Source organism: Varroa destructor, unplaced genomic scaffold, assembly GCF_002443255.2.
Source record: "Varroa destructor unplaced genomic scaffold, Vdes_3.0 BEIS01000001.1, whole genome shotgun sequence".
Taxonomy (NCBI): Eukaryota; Metazoa; Arthropoda; class Arachnida; order Mesostigmata; family Varroidae; genus Varroa; species Varroa destructor.
This window is the reverse complement of record NW_019211454.1, coordinates 5,430,439-5,448,998: the sequence shown is the minus strand read 5'-3', so window position 1 is coordinate 5,448,998 and position 18,560 is coordinate 5,430,439. Positions and strand designations below refer to the sequence as shown.

The 18,560-nt window shown below is 38.7% G+C and overlaps 3 protein-coding genes across 7 annotated transcripts; 2 read left to right on the top strand and 1 right to left on the bottom strand.

Moving 5' to 3' along the window:
- Positions 1-388: 388 nt before the first annotated feature.
- Positions 389-7,328, top strand: RfC4 (replication factor C subunit RfC4). Of its 5 annotated transcripts, XM_086977638.1 has the most exons (8): positions 2,783-2,876; positions 3,125-3,227; positions 3,668-3,808; positions 4,278-4,334; positions 4,505-4,686; positions 5,158-5,400; positions 5,919-6,110; positions 6,578-7,328. In XM_086977638.1, exons 3-8 carry the CDS (start codon positions 3,703-3,705, stop codon positions 6,839-6,841), a joined length of 1,044 nt encoding a protein of 347 aa, XP_086833764.1. In that variant the 5' UTR covers positions 2,783-2,876; positions 3,125-3,227; positions 3,668-3,702; the 3' UTR covers positions 6,842-7,328. The 5 variants fall into 5 exon arrangements, 4 of the variants coding, with proteins under 4 accessions (XP_086833766.1, XP_086833763.1, XP_022672924.1 ...); XM_086977640.1 differs by lacking the exons at positions 2,783-2,876; positions 3,125-3,227 and adding an exon at positions 389-536; XR_015319264.1 differs by lacking the exon at positions 3,125-3,227 and having other exon boundaries at positions 2,719-2,876; positions 5,919-6,206; positions 6,578-6,716.
- Positions 7,309-12,127, bottom strand: U2af50 (U2 small nuclear riboprotein auxiliary factor 50). Its single transcript, XM_022817188.2, has 4 exons — positions 11,714-12,127; positions 9,604-10,121; positions 8,850-9,078; positions 7,309-8,593 (listed from the first exon to the last, which is right to left on the bottom strand). The coding sequence occupies exons 1-4, from the start codon at positions 11,742-11,744 to the stop codon at positions 8,082-8,084; spliced, it is 1,290 nt and encodes a 429-aa protein (XP_022672923.1). The 5' UTR covers positions 11,745-12,127; the 3' UTR covers positions 7,309-8,081.
- Positions 12,128-12,648: 521 nt separating this feature from the next.
- On the top strand, positions 12,649-17,058 carry CCT3 (chaperonin containing TCP1 subunit 3). Its single transcript, XM_022817731.2, has 6 exons — positions 12,649-13,022; positions 14,108-14,544; positions 15,060-15,342; positions 15,580-15,872; positions 16,129-16,431; positions 16,734-17,058. The coding sequence occupies exons 1-6, from the start codon at positions 12,851-12,853 to the stop codon at positions 16,899-16,901; spliced, it is 1,656 nt and encodes a 551-aa protein (XP_022673466.1). The 5' UTR covers positions 12,649-12,850; the 3' UTR covers positions 16,902-17,058.
- Positions 17,059-18,560: the final 1,502 nt, after the last annotated feature.

Sequence of the window (18,560 nt, the reverse complement as noted above, 5' to 3'; positions counted from 1 at the left end):
CAGCATAAAGCCACAGCTTGTTCGAAAAGAACATCATGAAATTAGTAATGAAGTAAGGCCAAGAGATATCGAAAATAAATTTGCACGCTTTTTCTCAGATACTTAGTTATAGTGAATGGTTTCTAGAGCGGCTTTCGGGTACTGTAAACAAAGAAAGGTTGAGGGACCGACAAAGAAAGATTATGTTCGAAAGAGATAAAGTATACTTTTTAAGACAATTTATAAAGATTGCTCTTCGGACAACACGGGCTTGTGTCACTAGTACAAAAAGTGCACATTGCTCATAAATTGGATGTGGTTTTGTTTTAGTGTCTTAGTATTCCTTACGTAGATAATATACGGGGATTAAACACTTTGTTAACTATGAATTGTTGAGACAAGGTGATTATAGGCGGAGACTAAAATGCAAGTTATCCTGATCTGATTGGCTGCTGAGGTGACCGAGTTGATACAGAAAGTATGTGTATGGAACTAAGTTGGACCTGGGCCTTTCTGCAGGAGAACTCACCCTATTTAACTACTGTTGATGCCTAAATGTAATTATTATCACCACCGTCTTTATGTTGAAATATAGCATATTGTGAAGTCGAAAAACTAGTTTGCATATATAGAAAACAAGTAAGAAGCTTAATATTAGCGTGTTTTTGATAATGTTACGCATCTCAATAATAATCTTTAATATTACCAAAGCTTTTGGCGCTCCTTGTATATCTATTTATATCGTGCTGAAATTGACCGATACTTGTACATTTATTATTAAAATATCCTTTGATTTTTTAACTGTTGGAAATGCACGAGCCACAATGCCGAGGCACACATGCTCACCATTGAAAAAACAGCTTGGGCCCATTAATAGGCCTAGTGTGAAAATAATAAGTAAACAATAACGTCTATTATTCATACGTCAAAATAGCTAATTACTATCTGATTGGTGAAAACATTTTGATATTCCCTACGGCTTACATGGGAAACTGATTTGCCTGTTAACTGCCTACAAAATAGTTAATTTAGTATTTCTCAGCTGAGATAAGGTTTTTGTACGTATAATCCTTCAGTTGACTCAAAAACTGGGAAAATAATTTTTGGTTTTGATTGAAGGTTTTCTTTTTCAAAAAAAAATATAAACAATAAAACAAATTTAAGGCGCACGTTTCGCTTTAACTCCAAGTTGACTGCACTGAGATCCGTGTTAAACAATTATTGTGCTTATCCAAGATCCTTGTATGAAGAATTGACCATGCTAAATAACGATTCCTGATCATAATTGCCACGACGTAAAGCATGTGTCGACGATTTTTTCAGTCTCAACGATTCGTCGTGGCAATTTTTTCGCAAAACAATCATCAGGGGGCGGAGGGGGATATATGGGGTGTTGCTGATGGCAACAGCAAGCACTATTACGACAGAGAAATCTGTATGGCTTCATTCGATTTGATACATGTACACATTTCAAAACCCTTTATATAAAAGACATAAATCTATTTTTTCGAGGTTGAAATTCGCCAAACTCAATATAAATATTCACTTTATGCCACGGTAACTCTACCACTAGGAACTGAGTAAAATTTATTTGTTTTTCACATCAAAATCGGCTTTCTCGATTCCTAGACGTTTTCACACAAACCCTTCATAATTAGCATATATGCCCACTTTATTGGGTTTTGGCGTGAGACAAACTAGTTCGCTAAAATTTTTCTGTCCAATTAAAAATCAATGACAGCCTCTTCAATATATGCCTTTCATGATACGGTAGCCGATATGGACACATTTTACCACGGCCCATATAGCCCCCAGAATAGTTACTCGATACAACTTGGCCCGCTTTGGAGAATGTAAATCTAGAACAAGAGAATTTGCGTTGGAAATAATTAAGTAATCATCACAATTTTTTACGGTCAAACAAACTTTTGTTCTTATTTTACTTAAAGTTAAACAAAAAACATTTCACCGGCTCAAGTAGCCCTTTTTTAAAATTTGATCAAAATGTACAGTAATTCGAATTGCATCGAATGTTTAACCCGCATGAATTTGCTAATTGCTAGATAATAGCCTCTTTAAAGTAAACGTTTTTTTTCGTTTTGATAAAAGCGAAGTGGCTCTCATAGACCCGCCACTCCCTATCCTGTCCGTCAACCTAATTCACGGCATCACACGGCTGTGAAAGTACGTGAATTCCGGTGTGAAGGTCAGCCGCCCTGTTGATGCCGCGGTGCTTTAGCTTACGCTTTAACCCCAACTAGAACATGAAGTCACGACGTAAAAATACGCCGAAACAAGTAGTAAAAAGGAACTTTCTTTTGTGCATTACTTGCTCCAAGATTAAAAATAATTTTGCCAATGAACGAAAGCTTTTTCGATTCTATAGTTATGACTAATATCTAGGGGCGCACTTACAAGATTTAACTTCATTTATCAAAACAAAATATCCACTATGCAAACTAGCTGTAAGCAGTAGTATTTACTAAGCATTAAGAACATAAATCACTTTGAAAAAGGTTTCAAGATTTTGAGGAGCATTTTATTTTGGTTCGTTAAAAGTCTTTTTTTTTTTTTTTCTTTAAAGATATCGAGTTAAATCGGTAATCCGTAAAAACAACAACTGGCACTACAGGAAATTCAGTAAAGTTTAGATCAGGACGAATTTATATAATCCATAAATGAGTAAAATTCTTGGGATTGGCAACTACCCACGTAAGTCATTTCAAATGTTGGCGCGGAAAAGGTTGTTTAATGCGCACGCCTCCGAAAGAACTTTAAACGACGAAGCCCCTATAAACAACAATTAGCTACCAGTCTGGCGCCAGTTTTATATTTAGTGATTCTTTATAACGATAAGCGAGTTTCATCGATTTCTTGCCGTTGGGCATCATATATCTGTGAGTTGTGCCAATGTGTTTACCAATATATATGTATCTAGGATATTGAATGCTCTACATAGCTTCTCAGAGAAGAATAAAAATAATGTGAAAGTTTTATGTTGCTGAACGGTTTGCATATGACGCGGTTCTTTAGATGATGTACTCGACAGAAAAATGTGATTTTAGAATAACAAGTCTCATGTTGCAATGCAACTCGGTTTAAGCTGGTAATCTAACCTGCGATAATTCTTGACATATCGGTTAAGACTCATCCCTGCCTACATCACCAGCCATTACATCGTACCCAAAATCAGTTTACTTTGGGAAATCGTATAGTCATAATCGTGCAAAGTACTAATGAAGCATTGTGTGAGTCTAAAATCATCCGGTATTTGATGAATTCTATAGGATACATGAATCAACTTACAATTTTCCCTTTTATCTACGTTCCATAACATCTTCAGCACTCTACCGAATGAAGCATGCCCAGCTTTTCACTTAAATGTCTGTTTGAATCTATTGTATAAACCAAACCTATGACGTACATACCATTTCAGTTACGATTATCTTACGTGTGATTAATCTTAGTTTGTACTCTAGGATACTGACACTATCTACTGCAATCCTGAGTATCCTAATATAATAGACCCAGCAAAAAATTAAATGATAAACAAAGCAAGTGTTTTAGCAAACAAAAAGTTTGCATCAAGATATTATGCTTTTGAAATGATTCAAATTGCATATTTACGCGCTGCATAAACGTCTATTTTCTATTTTGTGATAAAATATTTTTTCCCTATCTAAATTAGCGATCCCTATTGCAAAAGCCTGGTAAAGTACCAAGATGGCTAACGAGTCACCATGGGTAGAAAAATATCGGCCTGAGAAATTTACGGAAATCGTCGGTAATGAGGAAACCGTAGCACGGCTGGAAGTCTTCTCGCGACAAGGTACGGTTTTCAATTGATTTTTACGTTCAATATTGAAATCAATTACATTTACCTCCTCTGCTTAACCCGCTTATTTTGCAATTTTCAATATGCACAGTAGCAGCTATTTCTAAGGTATTTTAAGCAGCATTTGTCGCAGCAGTAGATTTTGAAAATAATTTATGAGTTGTATGGATACGTTCGCGAACATCAATTGGTCAAGTATTATTATATAACCAAGCCATGGATTTTTGCTGCTAACAAACTGGGAAGTCCGAGCTCGACTTTATATAACAAGCTATATCTAGTTACTAGCGTGCTTGAATGACTATTTAAAATTAATCCAGTTATTTATAGTTAAACGAAATTGGAGTGTATATATGTAGCCTGAGGGTAATACCGTCAAAAATGATCGAGAATAGGTTCTAACCAAACGTAACATATTATCACGAGAATATAAGAATAAATAAATGCAACTTTATCGTTTCAGTTTCAAAATATCCCGAAGGGTCCAGATGGATACAAATCGAAGCTACAATTAGTTTCAGTAGGCGAACATTGACCGGCCGACACTACCCCTTAACTTGAAAATTCGAGTATTTCGCTTCTATGAAGTAGAGACGTTTTTTAAATTGAACATCCAATATAGCCTTCCTATAGCTATACCGCTGTGACGAATCGTCAACTGTGTTTTTTTATTTTCTTATATTGTTATAGGAAATATGCCAAACATTATCCTTTGTGGCCCCCCTGGCGTGGGTAAAACTACAACTATACTTTGCCTGGCACGCTTGCTTCTTGGGAACTCGTTCAAGGATGCCGTGCTCGAACTGAATGCTTCGAACGATCGTGGAATCGATGTTGTTCGAAATAAGATTAAAATGTTTGCTCAAACCAAGGTGCGCGATCTTTTACCTGTTACCAATGGATGCGATCTAAAAATTGATTTACACGGATCGATGCATATACATCGAAAAAAGAACTTTTGTTATCGGTACTGAACACTCTATACATCTTATTCCTCCCTACTAGAAAATAGTGGCTTTCGTCGAAGATACTATAGGTTTCGATATTCAGAACTATATTATTCTACTTAGTTTTAAAACTTGTGCATTCAAGCCTTGGAAATGCATTTGCTTACCGAGCCAGAACTTTTCATCGTATGAGGCTGTGCTCACAGAGTAGGACCCTACGGTATGGGCTTCAAATAATACCTTGTTGGTTTTGTTACTTTTACAATTTTTATATTTTATTGTTAAATATGTAGAACTCCGATTATTGATAGGAGGCCCATACAATATATCACGTTTTTTGCGATCTAACAAAAGTAACTGGTATTTATTTTTTGATTGGTGTGGTAAAAAAATAAGGTTACATTACCACGGGGTCGACATAAGATTATCATTCTCGACGAGGCCGATTCCATGACAGAGGGCGCTCAGCAGGCATTAAGACGCACAATGGAAAATTATTCTAAAACGACCCGTTTCGCATTAGCTTGCAACACGTCAGATAAGATTATCGAACCCATTCAGAGTCGTTGCGCTGTTGTTCGATTTGGAAAACTTAACGACGCCCAGATTCTTGCTAAGGTGATCGATGTGTGCAGAAAGGTTCGTGGCAAAAATATTTAGCACCGCACATTACTCGCCTTTTTTTAAGTGAACACACAAACCGATTAATGTTGATCACGACTATAAATCGCATAAAATAATCATAACCTTATCATACAATCGCCAACGTAATTCGATTTAACTAGGAGTGATATTTTATAAAAGATCCTACAAGCTGTCAACAATTATAATTAGTTTAGCATCATTGCTTGAAGCAATACTCAACGCCAGCATCGAACGTAGAATTCGAAACGTTCGCTTAGTTGTTATTATTATTATTATTTGTCATAAATATTTCTTTCAACTCGCAATACTCCTATAATCATACCTACGATGCGCTGAACTGCAATCGACACTTAATGGTACTTGAGACAGTCTATAGGACACAAGCTTTTAGGAAACAGATTCGTCTTTCTTTTCAAATTTTTGTTTCTATTTTTTTTATCTAATTGGATTTAGCACTGTATTAGAAATTGTCAATCGGCATATATGCTTACTATGGTGACATCCTTCCACAGGAAAATATTTCGTACACCGAAGACGGCCTGGAGGCAATCGTCTATACGGCCCAAGGCGATATGCGCCAAGCAATTGGTAACCTTCAGTCAACACATGTTGGCTTCGGGCACGTCAATGCAAAAAATGTCTTCAAAGTGTGCGATGAACCCCATCCGCTCATTATCAAAGAGATAATCGAGTTTTGCTCAAAGGTAGGCGTGCTTGAAGGTATCTAAGGCCCTTCTAGTACCTATTTTTTCATGGTCGTTAAAAGGAGAGCCAAGACTGAATCGTTCATGAGTGCTGAGGTACGTAACAGAAACGATAAAAGCTGTGTAAAGTGTATCAAAGAAGGCCATGTCTGATAAAAGGACAGGTGAAGTGTGAAAAATGTACTTTTGAGTAACCTAATCGTTAGCTAGATAATTTTACAAATTTAATTTTTGTAAGGAATCGACCTTTGCAATCTGAGCTACTTAAATTTTGAATCATAAAGGAGCCTTGAACTGTTAAGGTATTTCAATACATTATGCATTCGTTACACATTAATGCGTAAAACGACTGGAGCTTAGAACTCCCTACTTTGACCCGAACAGGTATTACCATACCGGAGGTACCTTCCAACGCTTTTAAACAAATATGCATTTTCACTAATTAAGTGGTTAACGAATCGTTTCAGGGCGATATCGACGAAGCATACACTCGGATGAAAACCCTTTACTCCTTAGGCTATGCAGCAGAAGATATCATATCTAACATGTTCCGCGTGACAAAATCTCACCAAGGATTAGCCGAATTTGTTAAGCTGGAGTTTGTTAAGCAAATCGGCCTAACTCACATGACTATCCTACAGGGGTTAGGATCGTTGCTACAGCTTTCTTCGCTTCTAGCTAATCTTTGCCTTATTGTTCAGGATAAAAAGCCGACGATAGTCTTAGTGTAAATAATGTGGTAATACGAGCATGTAATTTTCAAATCATCAACCAAGGAGTTTGTCCATTTCACAAAGTGGCTAAATGCGTATCAGTTACGCCGTTCGGTTGTAAATGTAACTTTTGTTATTGTAATATGCTGCACACCTGTCATGAATTCAATTTGGAACAATTTATGGCGAATTTATTGGGGATTATAGGAGCCAATTCAAGCCTTGTTTTTTCTCGTAGTAAGGTTAACTTACTCGGATTCAATGATCCGAATACGCCCCAATATATATATATATATATATATATATTCTTTGGATAGTCTTTGGATTAACGAGCGTTAAATTACTTTTCGAATCGTCTGCGACGGTAATTCTAGCATAACGTAATTAATCCAAAGACTTAAACACAGACACATGAAAATTGTCCGTATATATGCATTTACATATTAAAATGTAAATAAATATGTTCAAAGGAAAACGCAGATGACTATCGTGTTAATGAAAACGATGGCTGGTATTATTTATTTATATATGCATTGGTGTGTATGGGGTGAACATGCTGGATGTTACTTTTCTATATTTTTCGGCATACGTAATTGTTGCATCTTTCTCTTTTAATTTATACTTCTTAGCTATAGTAATTAGTAATATATGATGAGAGACAATGTACATAGAAGAGCATGGTAGAATATTGAGGTGGCCGAGAATAGGATGTGGGCCTCTTAACTTGAGTTTTCGCACGGGTTTTTTCGCGCGTCCCACACGCCCTCTAAGAATGTGTGCTCTTGGGTCTTGGTGTGTCCAAAACAACCAATCGCATCCTCCCACATATTCTGATCTCCGCCTTTCATTTCCTTTCGTCCTTCTCCATATTGTATAATGTCAACTATTAACCTTTCCCAGTGCTGCATATAAGCCTCACTTTGACAGGGCAGAAATAAAACGCTTCTTATGAATACTTTCGAACTGATTTCTGTTTTTTCCATGTGGCAAAAAGGCAACGCCACTGGTAGCTAGTCTGCTGGTTTCTACTGTGATGCGACAAATAGAAGGAAATAAGTGGCTACGAACTTTATACCAAATTATGCTTACGGCATTGTTATTCCAGCTCAAACAAAAAAAAATACGATGAATTTTCAAAACGAGAATCGCTGATCAATGCTACTTCCTACAACCCCTAATGCTTTAAACATTTTAATCCCATCCAATTTACGATTGTTGTCCTGGCCTGACGTATACTGCCAGTACGCCAGGGCCGCAATTAGAATTGACGGCGGTGATACTTGTCCGGCTCAAAATACGATGTTACCACAACGCGATTGCTGAATTTTCGGCCGGTGAGCGCTTGTTGTGCTTTTTGGCAGTCGGCAATCGAGTTGAACTCGACGAACACTTTGCCAAGCCCATTGACATCGACTCCGTCAATGGGCCGAGGAATTTCGATACTTTTCACGTGACCGTATTTACTGCATTCCTCCTGTATGTCTTCGAGTATATCCTCATATTCCTCTTCATCGCGAAGTTCATCCGGTGTCACAAGATTCATTAGGCAGAGCACTTCGGTGGCTGGACCGGAGGAACCAGGTACGCCGGACGCCATTCCCGGTACTTGAATTTGTACCGGTGCGGCCATCGACGAGTTTTTGGCACCGACCGATGCTCGTTGAACAATCAGCTTCTTTTCGCCAAGCTGCATGCCGTTCAAGCCAGCGATTGCCTCGTCTGTGATCGCTGCATCGGCGTATTCGCAGAACGCGTATCCCTTTGATAGGCCTTTAAATACGGCGATAACGATTAATATGGGTAGTACATACTTAAAGAAATAGAGATTAAACTAAATCAGCCCTGACCAACGTGCATTCAACTCTGGATATCGATTTGGTGAAACTGGTGAGCTTATTCGATCCTTAGACTTCTACATATATACGATTATAAAACGAAAACAAATTTTCTCCCTTTTCAACACAAGATGAACAAGTTTAAGGGCAGCCAAAGAATGAAATCGAATTACCGTCACTTGTTTACATACCGCTGGCTGTATCTTTGACAAGATTGAACGCCTTAAGTTGTCCGAAAGACATCAGCAATTCGCGAACCTGATCCTCATTTAGGTAATTTGGAAGTCCACCGATGAATACCTTGTGTGGCGAATCCTGCACTACAGTGGACACCACGCCAGGTATAACGGAGCCAGGCTGCTCCGACATTCCTGGCATCGGTTGATAATCGTGCGGACGACGGATCTTCAAAGATTGACCCTATATCAATAAAAAAAAATTTAAGTGATTCACTTTGAGCAAGCGATTTCCTTCATATCGCTCCATTTGCTGTTTTTAAGTTAATATTTTTTCTCAGTGAACATGCAGTGTCGAGGAAGTAGAATGTTTGCTCTTTCGTCAAACCTGTTTCGTCGTTTGGGTCAAACTTTTTGGACTTGGCTAACCCAATATAATTCAAGAATATTACGTAATATATAGTGAGTTCAAGTCGGTTTTTATAGAACGTAGTATGCCAAATTTCAGTAACGCTACAATGCAGTATATCGTTTCAGCTGAAAAGACTTGGTCCCATCACAAAGCTTTCGTTTGAAGAAAGTAATATTCATGGCTAAGTGGACTTCCCATATATCTTTACCCAATATGAGTTGGATAGCTAATATATATGTAGAGTGGCGACAGCCACGTGACCCGTGTAATTTTCATTATAAACGAAACTCAATATATACAGGACGCTATAGATTTTGATATTCCAAAGACGTCATTGTGAATTTGTGCTCCCATTACCTTGAAATTAATTCCGTCGAATGACATAGCCGCAGTCGTCTCATCGATTGAACGGAACTCAAGGAAAGCAAAGTTCTTATCCATGTTAATCTGGCACGCCAGTACCGGGTTGCCTTGGGCCTGCGCGAAGGCGCAGGCGTGCATCTGCACATTGAAATAATCAATCATCTCCTGTTCAGTGCATCCAAACGGAATGTTGCCGACGTACAATCGTCGTGCCTGTCGAGTGATCGTACTGCCCACAACCGGTTGGGATGGCTGATGATCTGTAGTGATAGGCGGTGCCAATAGCGTGGCCGGGATCTGTCCGGACGCTTGCATCGCTTTGTACTGCAGCGGAGTGATGTGCTCAAAGCCAGGTGCTGGCACGTCCCAGTAAAGTGATGGCTTTTTTCGACGCAGCTTCCCACAGGCGCCGCCGCCTTGGGCTCCGCGACGCCCGCGTGAATCTGATCGCGAGCGTCGGCGTTCCCGGGAGCGGTCGCGGCCGCGATCCCGTGACCTTGAACGGCGCCGTCCTGAAGAAATCATAAAGAAAGGAGAACGTGTCGAAAATAGAGGTGAACCATTAATGAATAAACCAGTAAAAGCAACAAAATTATTACGCATTTAGATCTCATACAATATCAATAGAAAAAAATGCTCTAAATTCTTAATAGGTTTACATTCGAAGCTCTAGCATCCAAAACAAAAAAAAAATCCAAAATAGTTAAGCTATAACTACTGAGTAAGAAAGCGAGTAAAAATAATCATCGAACATTTGCAAATTTTTTCCTTTGAAAAATAAACCGTAGGCAACCATCCAGTAACTAATAAAGGCACGTTGTTAACGAATATAGTAACCTAGTCTATAGGTCAATGTTTCGCTAGAGTCAAAAACTCTACGACCAGTAAAAGAGAGAAAATAACTAGCTTTTAAAGTTGTTGTTGTTTCTTGCAAAACTCTCAACGCTTAAATCTACCATTTATTAGTAAACATGCGAGCGGGGTAATTAAGTTGCATTTGAGGGCCACTGTGCCTTTGCTCAACAAAAATCGGTAACTTTTTAGCAAAATGTTAGATTGCGGTCCTGCTAGAGGAGCATGTTCAGTTATTTTGAAAAACGAGTACATTTGTTATATTGTTTTACTGACTACAATTGGCACTACGTGGCATTCCAATGTACGTATCCAACTGGTGAGCACCAGCAAACGCCGACGCTTTTGAGCTATAGTAGGTGCAGCGACAGTGACTGCTTAGGTTCTCACTTGACTTTTGTTGTTGTCGTAGTTATGAATTGCTTAATAAGGAATGCAGGTAGCAACTGATTGTCATGTTCAGCAATAGCTGGGGCTACGTTGACCCTTAAAAGCCCATTCGAGGCACCGCTATGAATTGAAGAACTGAATCTTGACTGTATTTTCTAAGGCTTTGGCTCAGGTATGGCATAACGCAATGTATCTTAAGAATGTTACAACAAAATACTGCACTTACTTGATTTTTTTTGTAAATTTACAATTTGGCCTTTTTAAGAAACACTAATATATAATTATTAAAAAAAGAACAACGATTGGAATATATAGTAGAAAATGTTAACATCGATTTCGTTTAAGGCAGTTTCGTATTTCAGCTGTTTCGTTAGAAATGGATCGATGATGAAATCCATGATAAAGTAGAAAAACAATTCGCCTACGTCCGTGTAACTGGTTTAATTCAGGAAGTACGCTGTAAAAGTTACTGTACAATCGAACAATCAACAAACATTCTTAGAGTTTACATTGTCGTACGATGCATATCCCACGCCCATACGTGGACATGAGAGTTGATGTTCATATTTCAGTATCGCCTCTGTTCGCCGTCGTATTTACTCGATACACAACGCGCCAGCTGCCCGGCGAAATGTTGAGACAAACGGTCTGCAATACTTCATAGGAGGCCGATAAAAATCTATGATACTTCTAGATTCTGCCGCGTCTGAATCCAACAACCAGTCAGTCAGTCAGTCACGGGCGTTCTGCAGCGCATCGAGCGCAATTCGATTGTCGATTGTGTGTGTTCCCTTTCGTGAGCTGTGTAAGACCAGTCGAATGATCGGCGGCGCGAAACCGACGACATTTTGCGAATACTTACTGTCCCTATCTCGGTCTCTGTCTTCGCCCATGGTGTCAAATGAAGTTTCGCTGCTCTTCGCACAAACACAGACGTTAGGTTGCCGATATTCGACAAGAATGCCAGCCGCTTTACACGAGCAGCGAACACCGCCGACCGATCACCATCAATAACACAACACTACAACCAGCACGAAAACCACTCTGTGACGACACTGGATCCTAACGACAGCCTCACAACAGCCAGCCAGCCGCACTGGCGAACCAAGACGCGGACGAACTCCGATAGTTGTTCGGCGCTGTCTCTGGTATCGTCTGCTGAAGCAACAAATACCGCACCGCGCAATCGGTCACCGATTCCGGTTTCCGATTGTATACAAGCTCGTGCCACAAATGGCAACCATATGCAGGGACTGAATCGATGGAAGTTCATCAGCGAAGAGGAGAAAGAGCAGCATATGGGAAATAGACAAACAGATATATGGAGCAGCTGCATAACTTGGCACAGTAAGCGAATTTGTGTGGAGATGTTTATTTTCACCTGGTAGTTGGGAGAAATATTTTTGTTTGAAAAAGCAGTTATTTCGTTGACGGAAAATAAAGTACCGATATTGATTTTTGAGCCGACTGCTGATAATCGAGAAATGCGTCCTGATTTAATATGAACAAGAGACTTTATGCATTTCTAGTGAAATACTACGAAAAGATAGATAAACCATACGATGGATACTTAACCATCATGCAATACGTATGCTCAATATTGACATGTCCAAGTGAGCTACGGAGAGTAATTTTACCGCTCGCATGTCGGAGCATTCTTGACCTTTCACGAGGACTTAGCCCTCGTAAAAAAAAGTTATGAAAAATAAATAACGAACGAATAAACGAATAAAATGTTGAGTACCACAAATGATTCAGAATGATAAAACTGTGGTACTATTGGGTCGCTCCCGTGCAGACGACGCATGGATCCATACTTGGAGAGCCGCGTGCTTTTCGCGCTACGGAAGGAACGATACTTTGTGCGGTTTATTGTAGCTCAAACTATCAGTCGTTGTGTGCCACGACCGTGATTAAAAGTGCATCATCTATCTTTGAATCCCGCTGTGCTCTGCAATTATCCTTGTCCTTTTTTCGGCCTGCATAGTGAACCGTAGCGATGTTCGGTGTCGGCCAAATGCCTATCGTGGTGTTGAAACCTAACACGAAACGCGATTCAGGCCGAAGGGTTCAGCTCGATAATATCAAGGCGGCCAAAGCGGTCGCAGACATTATCAGGACCTGTCTCGGTCCTCGTGCTATGCTTAAAATGGTCATTAACCCCATAGGAGGTTAGTTACAATCAACTGTAAACATGCGACCTGTCAATCACTTGTGTCTCAGTCCCTTACACTATAGAATAAACGTCATATCTCTATGCCATAAAATATACTTGCCGCGCCGCTGCTCAGTAGCCCTAAAAGTAACTTTCGAGAGAAATCTATAGCAAAAACCCTGTGACATAGTAACGGCATTACAACAACACAAAATAAGGGTTTATAGGGAAGCAACATTATGCATTCTAAGTAACGAAATGGCTTTATTTTTTACATTTACACCTAGTTAGAAAAAGACTGAGACAGAAACATATTAATACGAAATCCCACGCAGACATTTTAGTAATTGCATGATCCAGTTGCCTGCAAGCGTGGGAGTAGAAACAATGGTATTAGATGCATTGGCTGACAGTTGCTGGACACATTGAGACGTTATATTCTTCGTCGCTGTAATTTGTCTTGTAGAAATTAGAAATTTTGGTTTAATTATTATACTAGAAGCTTAAAAGTTTTCAACCTTTCTGCACAAAACCTTTAACTCTGCTCTCAGTCCCCCACAAAAGATCGATTATCACAAGCGTCTGCCTGAATTTTTCTAAGTCGAAAGCTGAGCCTCTTCACATTCTCATAGGAAACACATTTTAAACGGGCCTGATACAATACATCAAATAATATACAGGGACCAAATATGAAATGAACTATACTTAGAAGCTGTAAAAGCTATTTGTTCTTTTTGCCCACCTTTACCCTTCGAGATAGGTGTAAGAACGTATACTGAATAGCCTTAAAAGTGATAAATTCTGGTTTTTGAATTTTAAAAACAAGCTATATTCAATCTTACGAAAGAATTTTCAACTATTCGAAACATTTGCATTAAACCGAATGTTTAGAAATAGACACTCCATGGCTTGTGAACTTTAACTCTACGTCAGTAACGTGTTTGCAGAATGATATGATAACATTTCAACCTATCGTTTCAAAGAATCAGTTATCTTGAAGTTTAATGTAGATTAAGGAAAACGTGTGGTGAAGCCTTATTGTTTAAATTATTATGATGTTTATAGCTTAAACACCATCGTTAGATTTCCTATTCATTTCAGGTATCGTCATGACAAATGATGGTAACGCCATCCTTCGAGATATTCAGGTGCAGCATCCAGCTGCGAAATCCATGATTGAAATTTCTCGGACTCAGGACGAAGAAGTGGGTGATGGAACGACTTCAGTGATCGTTCTTGCGGGTGAATTGCTAGCCAGTGCCATTCCATTCCTCGACCAGAATATGCATCCCACAGTCATCATTGGTGGGTACAGACAAGCTCTTGAGGATGCTGTCGATATCCTCAAGAATAAAGTAGCCAAGTCGGTGGACATCGAAAATACGGAAAAGATGACCGAAGTGATCAACTCCTGTATTGGCACAAAGTTTCTGTCAAAGTGGAATAGTCAGGCCTGTGAGATGGCTCTCAAGGCTGTTAAGACCGTTTGTATCGATAAGCATGGCTCGAAGGACATTGACATCAAGACTTATGTTAAGGTATATTCAAATTGATCGCTATTGAATACCTAAATTTAAGGTGGCAGAAGTATGTTATATATGGATGGTAATAACGTACTAGGTTATTTTATAGAGATATAATGGGCAAATGTAAGGATTACGTTTGTTTTTCAGTGGTCTAGAATTTAGACAAAAGTACAGCTTACATGTATTTAATGCGTTTAGCGTAACAGTTTTTCCATGGCATTAATTAGCTACCCTATTTTCTTTGATTAAGCCATTACATATACAATTATTAGTTACATTCTGTAGAATATTAACTATTTCAAGTACGAATGCGATACTTTTTCCTGTTTGTCACTTCAAAAGTGCTGTGGTAACATAGGTACTTCTTAAAGTAAAGAATTACGCACTTCGTTTTGCGCTGGAGCCAACCCTCCCGAAGTAATGTTTTGACTGTAGTACCGGTCTTAAAAATGAATTACTTAGATTTGCCTTCTGATTGTACCAACGTCAGGTAATGAAGCATGTTTCGGATTGACTCGTTGTTACAGGTAGAAAAGGTACCTGGAGGATCGATTGAAGAATCTGAGGTCCTGGACGGTATCATGCTTAACAAGGACGTAGTTCACCCTCGTATGAGGCGATTCATTGAGAAGCCACGTATTGTGTTGTTAGACTGTAATCTTGAGTACAAGAAAGGTGAATCACAGACTAACATTGAAATTTCAAATGAAACTGATTTTACAAAGATTTTCGAGATCGAAGAAAAGTATATCCAGCAGATGTGCGCCGATATCATCGCCTTGAAACCGGATCTTCTTATAACTGAAAAAGGTAACATTTTATGATTGGTTAAGTGATAAGAAGTAGCAAAACTTGTTAACTTGTTTGGTTGTATTTTGCAAACTTCAGATTGTCTTTTTTTTATTAAGAAACCTCAAACATGACTACAGATGCAGGTATTTTTTTGTAACACAGTCATGTATACGAACACGTTCATCATTTTTACATTTTAATTCGAATAAGTTCGATAAAGTTTGCTATTAATACAATTTAAACTCTATATTTTAGGTGTTTCCGAATTGGCCCAGCACTTCCTGATGCAGGCAAACATTTCAGTGATTCGACGCGTACGTAAAACGGACAACAACCGAATTGCCCGAGTATGCGGTGCCACAATCTGCAATCGCACCGACGAGCTGAAGCCTGAGGATGTCGGAACACGCTGTGGGCTTTTCAAAGTGAAGAAGATTGGTGACGAATATTTCTGCTTCCTTACTGAGTGTGTCGAGCCCAAGGCTTGCACGGTCCTATTACGTGGTGCCAGCAAGGATATTCTGAACGAGATAGAACGCAACCTTCAGGTACTTCTACAAAGCAGCCGTCGTTATATGAGAAACCGCTCATGAGAAACCGGGTTGCCCACACATTCTAACATGATCTTCATCACCGATCTAAACAAGTTCTACAGCTAAACTAATGGTTTTTACTATATATAAATTGAGCCGGTTCGATTGTATTACGTTACATCAATGCTGTATACAATACGTATTAATTTATAACATTTTATTATTAAACATATTTCCTTCAATTATATAGGGTGCTTTGTTTGTTCGACAGGATGCGCTTGCGGTGGCCCGTAACATCATTCTTGATCCCAAAATTGTCTGTGGAGGCGGTGCTGTTGAAATGGCCGTTGGGTACGAGCTGCAACAGCGTGCCAAAGTTCTTTCCGGCGTAAGTCAGTGGCCATACAGGGCTGTTGCGAAGGCACTTGAAGTTATTCCTGCGACTTTAATCCAGAACTGCGGAGGAAATCCGATCAGGACGTTGACAAAGCTGCGGGCCAAGCATGCCACTGGCGATCATGGGTTCGCTATCAATGGAGAAACCGGCGAAGTTGTTACAACTGATGAGCTCAGGGTAGGGAGCATTGTCTCTTAAAATTTCTGTATTTTCTGGTTCAGCAGCTCTTAGTGACAATTAATGACAATTTCGGGAACATCTTCATGTCGTCGAGCACCTTGAGATAAACTGTTGACTATAAAGAGTGATTTTAGAAACATGCCAACCTGGTCTGAAGGTATTCATCCGTTGTGTAATTATTCGTTACATATTCGATATTGTCGTTAAAGAATGTGCAGTGTTCAAAGTTAGACAAAGAATTATTTCTATCAACGATTAGCACAGTCTCTCGTTTTATGTTTTTTCAATCGTACTTTCAGGTCGTGGAGCCGTTAGCTGTTAAACTGCAGGCCTACAAGACTGCAATCGAGACGGCTATTCTCCTTTTGCGAATCGATGATATTGTCAGTGGAAGCAAAAAAGCTACAACCCTTGAGGGAGGAGAACCCGCGCCTAAACAAATGACTGAAGAGTCGGTTAAAGAGTGAATAAATCGAGGCTTAAATTGAGTTGAGTCGAGCAAGTCTTTAACTTGCAGACTCGGAGAAAGATTGACTGACTGCATCAGAAATGAAATCGTTAGCGCCAACAACCTATTTTTCTCAATGGCTATATTTATTAAAAATAATAAGCTGCATACCTTTATGCTTACTCGTGTTTTCAATTCATTGAGCTTAGCGTGTTGAGGTATGCCTTGACGATAAACCGTTTAAAATGAGACTAATTTTGACATATTGGGTTTCGTTAATAGCATAGGATACATTCTATTTATTAGGTCAGTCAACATGAATATCGCTTAGAAATGGGTTAACATGGGTTAGAAAGCGCATTTCTCGTGCGATCCCCATTTTTTTTTTTATAAAAATTAATCTCGTAGTAAGTGTTCACAATGCATGCTAAAATGTGGCCTATGTTATTTTAAGTTCGCTTGCTTTACGAGTCATAGTTTCCGTATAATAAATTGACGAAGCTGTTTAAGAAGTGAATCCCAAGACTAGCGTTAGCATACCCATTCGGAAGACGTGAAACAGCCATCATCAGCAATAGAGACCTAATAACGACGAAAACTGGTAAATGTTCTTGCTTTTAGTCTATCTTATATATCTAAGAAATTAGCTTGGATCGAGCGGTTTAATTGTGTGATCTGGTCTGCGTCAACTGACCAAATTGGCGAGCTGTTTTCACCGCCTAACTTTTAATTCAAAAATAGAATTATCAACATGAACAGAATATGGTATGCTGCAATTATTAAAAATATACTTCTGCGTAATGACCCAGCAATTTAATATTTTCAACTTTTATTTTAAAATAAAAAATACTATCCTGTGTGGGGTAGTTGATATAAGCGTGACGCTGGGACGAATCCTTTGGAATTTATAGATAGAACTGCTATAGAATATATTTTGAATTTAGACTAATGTGAAAGAGAAATAGCTTATAAATTGTCACCCAGGATAACGGATAAATAAAAAATGAACATAACTGAAAAATATGTAGGGATAATTTTCGAAAAAAGTAATAAACAGTCTTTATAAGGAACAGAACTATTTCTAGTCACTACAACTAAATTTTTGTTGAAAGGGGTAGGTAAACTTATGCGGTAGTTTCAGAGAAAAGGTTTCGGTTACGTATCAATAAAAATCGATATTCCTTTTTCTATGAGAAATATATCAGAAAAGTAATTCAAAACGGATAGAAAGTGACTCTAGGTCTACTTCATAGAAACCCTCTAAATACGCATTCTCGTACCCACGTTCATTTTGGAGTTATTATAATTATACTAACGCCATAGTGATGCTCTTAACAAATTTACGCGTCTTCTAAACAAAGAACTTATACATACAGCAATAAGAGGTGGCAAGAAGTTGCTCATTAATTCATATACCTTGATATTCTAATAAACCCATTCAGTGCTCTGAATAATTATAATTCTTATATCTGTTTGTGGCCTATAACAGCAGAAGTCAATGTGGCTCGACAAACGAGTGGTCATTGATGATAGAGAAAATTAAAGGATTTTTTTGCCGAAGTCGTACCACTTCTACTACAGTGTTTGAAAGTCTATGTAAGTTTATTTTGCCTTTTTTATTATAAAGTGCATTTTAGTTTTAGAATTCACCATACCTTTATTATTTAACCAAATCCTG